This window comes from Castanea sativa, chromosome 1 (genome assembly GCF_040712315.1).
Source record: "Castanea sativa cultivar Marrone di Chiusa Pesio chromosome 1, ASM4071231v1".
In the NCBI taxonomy this organism is placed as follows: Eukaryota; Viridiplantae; Streptophyta; class Magnoliopsida; order Fagales; family Fagaceae; genus Castanea; species Castanea sativa.
In genome coordinates, this window is record NC_134013.1 from 27,788,765 (window position 1) to 27,800,447 (window position 11,683).

The following is an 11,683-nucleotide window of genomic DNA, read 5'->3' on the forward strand; positions in this document are numbered from 1 at the left end:
GCTTAAGGGTGTGTTTAGATACCACTTATTGTTGAAAATTGAAAACTGAAAACACTATAACAAAATGATTTTTAAATGTTTAAATAGTATCGTGGGATCTAATTTTAAAGAAAAAGTTGTTGAATGAAGTACTTGTGGGTCCTGTGAACAGTGCACGAGACCCACACAAAAAGCCAAATGCCAACCGTGGTAAACTCAGACGCTATCCAAACCAATTCTAAGTGTGAGTTTGGATTGTGTTCTAAAGTCATCACGTCTAGCATTTGCATTTAGCAATTAGGTCTCGTGCACTGTTCATAGGAGTCAGCTGTACGGAAAAACACAAATTATTCATTATTTAAAAACTGTTTATGGAACCTACGGGCACTATTTATCATTTAAAAATTATTTTACTACAATATTTTAGATGTTTTTGTAATGAATGACATCGAAGGAAAATGACACAAACTACACAATTCACATGTTAAGTAGGCCCCAATGTCACATGGGGGGACACTAGGGCCCACAAATGATCCCTCTGGGGCATGCTTTGGATTTCGCTTATGGCTCCGGCGAGCATGTGTACAAAATGAGTTGTTGATAGTACCCATCCCCATGGGTCCCCTCCACGTTTAAATCCATCCAAGTTATTCTTAAAATGGACCAAAAACTTGGTTTTCATATATTAAAATTAAAAATATGGGTTCCACAACTAGACCCATGATGGCCTTCGCCACTATCTGTACGGTCTTGGCCCTCAGAGATGTAGCATGTAAGGATATTTTATTACAGCTTCATTATTTCTCCAATAAAATTGATATGAAATTTGAAGGCTTTTTGGTGTAAATATTAAAGAGTATTCTCGTCAAATATTTCAAATGTTAAATATACTATTTTTTAATATCTAATTCTAAAAAAGTATATTGCATTAAATGTACTATATGCTATAAATTGTGACATCTAGCTACAGCGGGCTGTGAACTGGTATCTCTAGAAACCCACTGTAGCAAGATGTTAAAAAAAAATTACTTGTTTAATCAAACAAGTACTTGGTAGTTAATTAAAAACATAAAGAAAAAAAACAAAAAAAAACATAAAAAAATGATTAAAAAAAAATTAATGAAGTGGTAAAATAATAAAAAAAATTTATATTGGGTATATTATAAAGCGACTTGTTAAAATGAATAAAGTAAATTTTTGAAATGCTAAATACTATATTTTATAGCATTCTTGATGAGAAGCTCTATGAGAACAGAAAAATCAAAGCAACCAATATTAATTTCCAACATAGTTTTCTGTGAGATTTCCAACCTTTTGGGTTACTTCCTAAGAACATTCAAAACTCATGTCCAGAAATTTATTCGGCATGATCGGACAGGCATCCTAGTCAGATTCAAGTAAGTCTTATACTATTCAAGAACATTATCTTTTTTAAGATCATAATGTCATCGATTGAGTGATCTTGACCAAAACATGTAATGATAGAGGCGGCTAGAGCATGCCAAGTCGCTCTATGTTCTCCCATTCAAATGCAAATACAATCAGCTTGTTGGCCAATAAAAAATACTTGCAATATCTAAATAGGATCCTCCTTGATTTTATCTGAAGAACTCTATTATAGAATGCCACATGCAACGAGGATAAGCAGGGATATAAGATTAGCTTTTGGATAACTATATAATATACCACTCCAATAAGCAGACCAGAAAACTAGGACAAATAGTAAGGGAAAGGCTCAATATTAAAATAAAAAAAGCTAGAGAATCCCTATCCAATTCCAGCTCCATAATAGAACATAAAACTCATGTCCTAAAGGGTATCAGGGAAAGCAACAGTTTATTCCTTGATATATAAGGACAAGCCAAAAACGTCCCTATAGCACCATTGACGGTGAAGATTTCATATCTAATCACTCTCATAGTAAATACAGGATGTGCAGACACAATTTCCATCCAATGGTTAGAGAAAAAATCTGTTTGGTTTGAAATGCCATCTCGTGCTCATTGTTCACGACAGTGCAGAACAAATGCAATACACCAACTGGGTGCAGTGTAAACCATGTAAACGAACACTACCTTAAAGATAAAGATGAAATTGACATTTTCATATTGATGAGATCTATTGCAACAAGATGTCACACCTAATATACTAAGAAGTATCGCATTGTGGCATGTCTAGCTATGCTTTCGAGGTGGATGATGACATGCAAACTGATAAGATAGAAGTTAATCTGGACTACACTACATCTTTAGTTCATTCATTTCTGTAAATTCATTCTATTCATCAACATTTCAAAAATATGGTTCAATGAAGGTGTGCCTACTGGGTTCCAGTGACAATACGTAACACTATAAGAATTTGATGACATTTAACTTATTCAGTAAATTCTGTTGTACACAATTTTGATAGCAAGAATATATATGAATAGATTATATTTGTGTGTGTGTGTGTAAGAATGCTGAGCATCTGCTAGCTATACTTCTACACTGTGCAAGCCCTCTGTAGATTGCTGTGCATCTACTGAATTACTATGTGATGCAAGGCCTGCTACTCTCTCTAGATGCTGAAGGTAATCCATCACAACAGGATCAGTCCAAGGAGCTCCACATGGAGCTTCGTCACCAGCTACCCACCCTAAATGGCCACCTTTGGGTGTCACTATCAATAAACAGTTTGGATTTTCCTACAAAACACCAATGGATATACTTAATTAAAGAAGAAAAACAATAAAGAAGACAGAAAGAGAAGAAAAACATAGGAAATTTGCATTTTCTTTTCTTTTTCTTTTTTTTAAGTGGAAGTAATGGGGAAGCACAAGCCTGGTTAGATTCATGTGATCCAAAGAATATCTTTAAATCAAAGATTTCAAAAGAACTCACCCATAGATTGACAGAATCATGGTATATATCAAATAACAAGATGGCATTCCTTAATTTTACAGTTGACAATTCAAACTCCAGCATAGGTCTAACCAGGTTGCATGTGAAACTTCAAATGCAGCAAACTGTAAAATAGTTAAGCAAGAAAAGGCCCACAATAAACCTCCAACAATTATTTTTTTCTTTCTTTCTTGTCCTCTAAATTTCAACAAATTGGGGCAGGCTAAATATCACATAGGAGCATTTTTAAGGTCTCCGTAGCCAATTTTATCTTCTTTCCCCAAGTTTAGAATAGATCCTTCAAGGTTATTCTCCCCAAACAAAAGTCATTTTGTTATTTTTTTAATATTGTACTCCAAGCGTAATGAATCAAGCAGCAAGTGAAAGGAATTACATAGGACATAATGTTCCTGTGGGAGAACATGTTGAGTACTTGATATTCTTAATGAACTTTGACTGCTCACAATTTTTTTTTTTGTTTAATTATTCCCAGGAAATGCATCTTTTAATGTCAAATCATCTGGAAGTTCTTTTTTTGAAGTTTCAGGCATACAGAGAGGAGGTTCATAAGATGTTCCTTGGTCAGGAAGTCACTAACATAATTAAAAATTACTTTAGCAAGTCATACGGAGCGAAAAGATAAAAGTCCCAGCTAGTATTACATTAATTTGGCAAAATCTATATAAGTTTCTTGGGATCCCGTAACCTAGTTTTAGAATAGTAGGTTGTACATAAAAGAGTTATAGAATCAAATGTTGGTTGAGCTATCTTCCAGTGGGTATCAAGATGATGAAATCAAATTGAGGTTATTTTAGTTTTTATAAAAGCCAGAGGAATACCAGCATGACAAAGTTGATTCAGATGAGGAATGCTTTTTTTTTTTTTTTTTTTTTTTTAAATCTTATTGGTAACTAACACACATCTGGTGGTCAAGAACCACAACCTCCCCAACCACCTTGCTCTTACAAGGGGAGGAGGTGTCATTTGAGTTAAATCTCATTGATGAAGAAATGCAACATTTTATCTAAATTATATCACAGGCAGAATAAAGTGATCAACAATCTCCACAAAACATGGAAATCATGATTACATTCCCAACTGATCGACAAAAGGATGATTAAGTAACTTCTTAGGATTAAGAATCGACGTGGTTGGAAATAGGGCCCATGGGCTATGTAGTATTAAGGGAATAAAGTAACTTTTGTACCATAGTAATTTGAATAAAATATGACCCTAGATGAAGGCATGAAGCTAAAATTGGAGAACAAGAGTTTGCAGGAGACCTTGATTCATAAGGAAAAGGCTTTGTGTAGTTAAGATGATAAACAAACTTGAAAGCGGTTAGCCACCTTAGGAATAAGGAACAAACCATGCCTTAAGAGATTAATGAATTTTGGTATATTAGTATACAGCTTAAGGGACTAGGGAGCAATCCACAAACCTTGATATCTTCACGAGGGATTCCCCTAGCAGGAGCAACTGGATCATTTGCTGCCTGCAATCAACTGAACAGGTAATTACATAGCACATGCTGAAGATTGATAACATGATTCTTAAAAGTTTCAATATATTATGCCACATAAGAAGTCAGCAAAAACCAATTAAAGTATAGCATTTAAATCTTTTGCTTCCCTTCAATTAAATCAGTGTACTTCCAGATATTAGATGTAGCCTAATGAAATAAGTGCCAAGCTTGCCACACATTTTAATCATACAGTTTTGGCAGAACAACTTTCATGCCATGCATATCTAAAAGATTGCAAGTCCTATGTCATGCCTATGATAATGGAAAAATCCAACACTCATTTGAGGGGTGTACTAATAATATACACACATAATTTACTATATGCAGAAACTTATAACCTCTCTCTCTCTCTTTGTGCGCCTCACCAGACCACTGAAACAATGAATTGAAAATTTCAGTGAACAGCATATTTTTCTTTATGCTTTTTTGGTATTATGTAATGCACAACTCTTGAAAACCATGCAATATATGTCAAATGTAACTTCTATGGGATCGCACAAACTGGGATTGATTAACAGACCCAGTACTTAAAACCATAATTTCAGACTACCTCACTCTTGTTCTACAGACTGTCTGAACAAACAATATTTTTATCTCTGCCTAGTGCTTCAATGAGGAAGACTTGGGCCAATCTTAGAGCATCCACATTGGTGGAGCTATTTTTATAGCTATTTGGTACCACAAAAAGCTATTTTATCTATTTTACCTTCTCACTTTACAAAACATCCAGCATCAATGGATCTCTTTTAGCTTTCAACACAATAAAATAATATAAACATCACAATAAAATAATATATCTACTACAATAGCAGTGTGAACACACAAATAAAAAACAATATATAAGAAAAGAAAAAATATAAGAATTAAAGAACAATAGCAGTGTGAACGCACAAACTATATATAGTAGTGTGAACGCTATATAAAAAAAATTTTAAAAAATGAGTAAAAAAAGTGTGAACACAAACAATAGCAGTGTGAACGCAAAAGAAGAGAAATAAGAACAAAAGAAAGAATAAAAATGAGTAAAATAATCAAAAATAGTGTGAACACACAAATAAATAAATAAATAGATAAACTTTACCTTTCAGCTACAGTGCACAGCCAAAAAAATATAGCTTTGGCTCCACCATTGTAGGGCACACTTTAGTATTTGGTGGTGCTAAAATAACAATATAGCTATTTAATACCACCAATGTAGATGCTCTTAATGGCAAATTTAGGATAAGATGATCACTGACACTCCCTTATTAGCTGAATTCAATACAATGAAATGGAAGAACAAATTCCATGTTGCCAGACCTCATCATTACCCAGGACAAGTGGAGAGCATTAAACCAAACAGTATGTTTGTTGTGATTCAAGACATGAATATCAGCTCTAAGGGACCACCTATATGGCACTTCAAAACATGCATATTCTATACTACCATTTAAGGGGCTTCCCCTGTTTGAACCAGATTTTTTTTTTGTTCTAAAATACCTTTACACCCCTAAGTTTAAGTAAAGACAAAACTAAAGGATAGTTCGGTAAAAATACATGTCTAATTTGCACTAAAACATTGCCTACAAAATAATAACACTCTTCTACTAACCCACTTTTTCAAAATAACTACACGTTTTTTTTTTTTTTTACATAGAAAAATAAGTTAAATAACCCAAGCTGTTTTTTTCCTTAAAAAAAACCTTATGTATATCCAAAAACAAAACAAAATATCAAAAAAAGAAAAAGCTACTAATAGCTATAAATAAAAATAAAAAACTAAACTACTAAATAGATATATACACTTATAAATTAGATTCTCAATATAAAAATTATATATATAAAATAAAAAACATTTTTTTTTTTTGGCTATGACCACTAAAAAAGAAAGCCTCATCGCACGCGCGAAGCGCATGTGATGAGGCTAGTACATATTATGAGTGTATTATGCATATTTACAAAGAAATCATTCCTGCTGAAATAGAAGATTGCAATAATCAACCTTTTATGTTGAAATATATTCATTGTTCAAAAGGAGTCTCCTCCTCCCATATGTAAAGAGTGAAGGGTGAGACAAAAGGTTCAATATCATGCAGGTGAATGTGCAATGTATTTATCTATCAGGAGAGAGAAAAATAAAAGAATTATAAAATTCATATGCGCCAAAAGATGACCAAAAGTGCAAAAATTTGATCTGCCACAGATGTTCAATATCATGCAGGTGCATGTGCAATGTATTTATCTATCAGGAGAGAGAAAAATAAAAGAATTATAAAATTCATATGAGCCAAAAGATGACCAAAAGTGCAAAATTTTGATCTGCCACAGATGCTCATACAGTTCAACATTAAACGTGAGGTTCAGGAAATGTGATTTTAGAAGTGTATGATAAGTGGTAACGAAATTACCTGAATGCAAAGCAAAGGTATTCCAACATGTTTTACTGAGTCTGAACTATTAGAATTGGAGTAGTAGTCATCCACTGACTTGAAACCAAATGAAACTGCAAGGTTTAAAAGAGGTGACATTCTCATAAGATCATGACATACCTTTATATCCATAAAGGAAAATTCACTTTCATGTACTCGAAACACATACCACGGGTTAGTGCATCATCAAAAAACCTAACATACTTTGCATTTGCTGCTAGTTGGATATTGAATTCACCGCCCATGTCTTCAAAGAGAAGAGCATGCCTTCAGAAACAAGAGATTTCAGGTGAAACTTTCTACGAACATAGAAATCCATTTCAAGCGTAAATAAATAGATAGAACATAAAAGAAATTTAACAAAGTATTACTTCTTGAAAATTTTGCGGAGAGAACTTGCGAGAGCTTTGTCGTAGAAGCCATAACGGAAGTCTTCACCTGAATTGACCAGATTGAAAGGATTACACAAGGACACAGCACCAGAAAGAGGGCAAGTATGAGATACCTGCAAGTAACACATAAAAATATAAATGAAAAAGAAGTAGATTTGCAGTAAAGTGGAAAGAAACAAGCAAAAACAATCCAGTCCAAGAGTGGCTCCTTACAACCAGACCAATAAAATATAATATTCTTCTCCAGAAAATGATGACTTTAGGCTGGTGATATTCAAAGTCACACGAGTGTAATTAGCTCAGCTCAAAAAACTCAACATTTTTACTTTTAACATTCCATTCTTCGAAGGCCCCACAACATCAGATTTCTTGACCAGTGATTAATATGAAACAATATAAAACTAAATCTAAAAATGTGAAGTCGTTTTCCAGTACCCCAAACTCCTTGTTGACTTTGTCATTGTCCTTAAGATCCTCCAAATTGAACTATATTTGGGTCGGAATAGATATGTGGCATAAGTGTAAACATACAATCTAGTACTATTTCTGAATAGAATAGGTAGCAAATATGTGACAAGGGAACAAGTTGAATGCACCAAAAGGAAAATTAGGAACAAATTAAGACAGTGAGAAACGAACAGATTGGCCTATGATCTAATGGAAAATATCACCTAAGGTAGAGCATAATTGGGCAAAAAAAAAAAGGTCAAGTATTCCACCTCGTTTTTTAGATTTTTAAGGAATTGATGAGTTTAGTAGAGCAGAAAACAACAGAATTTTACAACAATAAGAACTTGTTACAATTGTCAAGCTTAGCCTCAAACTATCATTATGCAAAATTAAAACCAAATTCATTTCATAAGCTATTACTTATTAGTCATGGAATAAATATAGAGAATGCATTTAAGAAAGCATAACACTTGGTACAAGAATATAAATTTATTTAAAACACTCAGCTAAATGCAAGGTATACGGACAACTTGGTCTACCAAAAAAATATGGGTGGAGTTAAATGGGTTATCCTACCTCGCCCAAATAACGAACAAGAATGTTGGCCCCCATAGACCAACCAACAGCATATAAATTAGCTTTTGGGTATGAAGTCGCAACATGTGCCACTACTTCACGCATGTCTCCTGTAAATGAAGCCGAAAATAACTGCATCAACAGAGTGATGGTAATCACGTATACTATAGAAGCCTCTCAGAAATCAAATATTGTATGTATAATTTCAAGCTCAGAACAGTAGCAAAAAAAAACCCCTAGAGTCTTACACTGCAAGTATTACCTGAGGAGTGGTGACAGGGCTATTGCTACAACCTCGGTTATTGAACACCACCACACGCCAACCTTTACTTCTTGCTCTAACCAACATGTGCCTCACATACGTGTTCTCACTCCCTCCTGCTAAACCTGGCTGTAACCATCCATTATAACCATGGAAGCTAAATAAGTAAATGCCAAACTTCTATTTTTATCTCTCAATTATGTGTTGAAGCTGAAAGTAAATTATGAAATCATATAAGTCACAACTCCTTTGAACTCTTTCTTCTTGTATTAGTAAGGTTTAAACTAAACTATAAATTGAATAATTGGATTTGTAAAAGCAATGTCACAGAAATCAGGAAAGTGTGGACAAGGGATTGAATTAACACAATCGATAATTAAGCAACAAAATTGAACTCTGACATCTATATATATATATATATATATATATAAAGCCAAAACTCAAAGAAAATTCAATTAGTTCTCAAATTGGATTTCAATTGTGGGCTAATTTTACGTCATGACTCGTGTCCCAAAAAATTTTCTTAATTTTGGTGCTTTGAATTAAATGATATGTTTTGGTAGAGCAAAAAACATCGTAATTCTCTTGTATAGTTTAAAGATGACAACCAAGTTTATTCATAATTAAATGAAACCAGAGATAATCTATTTTTAATGTTTTTTACTTTTTCTTTACTGTCCTTTATTCAAGTTCTTTTTTCTTTTTTCCTTAAAATTAAAGAAGTTACAATTTCATCTTGAAAATTAATATATCAATTACATTCTCCCGTACCTTTTTAAAGAAATTGCATTTTGCTAAATAGAGTACACAGTAGAAATTATAATTTCAAATACAAAATTATATTTTTCTCTAAACTTGAGAACAAAATTAATAATATACAGGACAAAATAGATATTGTATGAAATACATTCGAATTTTGGCTACAATTTTTTTTTTCTAAAAGACATCTTAAAAAATTGGCATGAAAATTAAAAATAAGAAAAAGTACATAGAGAAAAAAGTACATATGGGTATTAGGAATTTAAATGAATAATTTAATACTAAAAGAACGTCATATACGTTAGACCTTTTATTTTGTTGAGAAATAATAATAAATAATGCTCGTTTTGATCATGTTTTCAAGCAAAATAACATATAAAATTATTTATTTTATATCACATTGTTACAGTTCAAAATAATATATACATATATATATATATATATAATACTAAAATCCAATAATCCAAGTGTATGATTGTGTTGGCACAATAAACAATCATAAATATATGAGTAACATTTTTTATTAGATAATAACACTCAAGACCCCTGCACACCCTTGGTGTGGTGGTCACTCCACAAGTATAAGTGTTTGTAGAGTGTAAGAGGCAAGGGCCTAAATTTAAGTCTCTAAGAGAGACATCTATACTTATATTAGGTTAGGGAGATTTTTAGAAATTCTATCTTGTATTAAAAAAAAAAATTTACACTCCGAGAATTCTATCCAATCATAAAATATAATAAATATATTTAATGACATAACTTCTCAGTTGGCACAATAAACAATTATAAATAAATAGGTCGGGTAATTCTATATGGTACACATCTTTTTTATATGTATTATAAATATCTAATCTTAATCATTTATCTATTATTATAAAATATTTATTATATATAAAACACAATTACAAATTTACAATAACCAAGTTAAATGTTCTGTGGGAGAAAATATCTCCTAAACGCTCTTCACAGAAGGGCCATATGTAAGATAATTTTCACCAAGGCGTCCAATGGATAAGGTGTTTACCCATCAATGTACCATGAGATAAGGAGTCCAATGGATACCTCAAAACGACATTTTAAGAGAAATACTTAAATAAATTTTTAAAATAAAAAATAAAAATAAAATCTCAAAATTTAAGGTGCATTTGCAATTTAGTATTAAAAATAAAACAAAATAAAAATTCAGTATTTATTTTTTTTAATAACTGAAAAGAGTAAAAGGTAGTGGTAAAAAGAGTAAAAAGGGGACTTACCAGTAAAATGAGGAGAGGAGAGTCGTGCGGCAAGTGACGGTCGTCGCCGGAGACCCAATCAAGTGCGACGGAGCCGTTATCTTGGGTGCGGATGCACTCACGGCGGAGCTTGACGTCAGGGAGGGACCGAAAGTAGGCAGCGTAGACGGTCTCCACGTGGCAGTTCCACCCGATTAAAGGAAACGGGTTGTAGGGAATTCGGGTCAGGGTCGAGTTGAGAGCTGGCAGGACCGAGTCCATTGCTCCGCCTATGATTTCCAGCGTCGGATGAGCCTGACCCTCGTGGTGGTGCTGCTGACTTGGCATTGCGGGGACTTGGACGGCTGAGATTTTGTATGGGGTTTTGGTTTTTGTGTTGATTCGGGAGAGTAATTGGTTCTGAGGGAATGTGATTGGTCGGTGATTGCATAAGGGAGTCACTGGTGGGGCCCTCGCCATTTTTACCGCGCTTTTTTTTATTATTTTTTTTATGGGAGGTTTTTATTTTATTTTGGGAAAAATTAATGAAATATGATTTTTTTTTTTTTTTTTTGTGTGTGTAGGAAAATTCCGGTAACACGGAAAATTGTTACCAAAATTTTCACCGAAATTGTATATTTCAGTAGTAAGATAAGTTTGTGAGAGAATATATAAATTTTTCAGAAAATTTAGTGACACCAAAATTGTCACCAACTTTTTTATTGAAATTGTGTAATTTTTTGTGTTGCGGAGGTGGCTCTAATAAGATAAGTTTGTGAGAGAGTATGTGAATTTTTCAGAAATTCTGGTAACAGTAACACCCAAATTGTCACCAAATTATTTTTATTATTATCAAAATTGTGTATATTTTTGTGTTCTGATCTGATGCATCCTTCCTAATAAGATAAGTTTGTGAGAGAATATGTAAATTTTTCAAAACTTACTGTATGAGAGTGATCGATAGATCGACGGCTATAAGTGGCAAATTACCCTTTGCTGCAACAGCATTCAGATTTCGGAGTTGGCAGTGTCTGGTGCTAGAAAGAGAGCGATTGCAAAGTTAAACAGATCCACAGTCCGATAAAATTGGGTCTGGGTCCTGAATATATATATATATTTAATAGGTTTCAGACTTTCAGAGCTCAATGTGACGGTGGTCTTGCATTTGGTTCTACGAGTGCAAAGTGCAAGTGGAACTATTTTCGGATGTGATTGGTGAATGGGTCCTAATTTGGGAAGATG

General features: G+C 33.2%; 1 protein-coding gene across 1 annotated transcript; it reads right to left on the reverse strand.

The window, feature by feature from the left end:
• Positions 1-2,207: 2,207 nt before the first annotated feature.
• Positions 2,208-11,683, reverse strand: LOC142611884 (embryogenesis-associated protein EMB8-like). Its single transcript, XM_075784036.1, has 8 exons — positions 10,484-11,683; positions 8,472-8,600; positions 8,210-8,341; positions 7,163-7,296; positions 6,961-7,058; positions 6,771-6,865; positions 4,300-4,353; positions 2,208-2,662 (listed from the first exon to the last, which is right to left on the reverse strand). Exons 1-8 carry the CDS (start codon positions 10,919-10,921, stop codon positions 2,453-2,455), a joined length of 1,290 nt encoding a protein of 429 aa, XP_075640151.1. The 5' UTR covers positions 10,922-11,683; the 3' UTR covers positions 2,208-2,452.

What these genes read in the sequence shown, in the direction of transcription:
- LOC142611884 (XM_075784036.1), bottom strand. Translation starts at nt 10,921, where the DNA reads ATGGCGAGGGCCCCACCAGTGACTCCCTTATGCAATCACCGACCAATC. An exon ending in GCCCTGTCACCACTCCTCAG is followed by an intron (nt 8,342 to 8,471) that starts GTAATACTTGCA and finishes CTGTTGATGCAG; the next exon opens with TTATTTTCGGCTTCATTTAC. An exon ending in TCCCTCGTGAAGATATCAAG is followed by an intron (nt 2,663 to 4,299) that starts GTTTGTGGATTG and finishes GGTGTTTTGTAG; the next exon opens with GAAAATCCAAACTGTTTATT.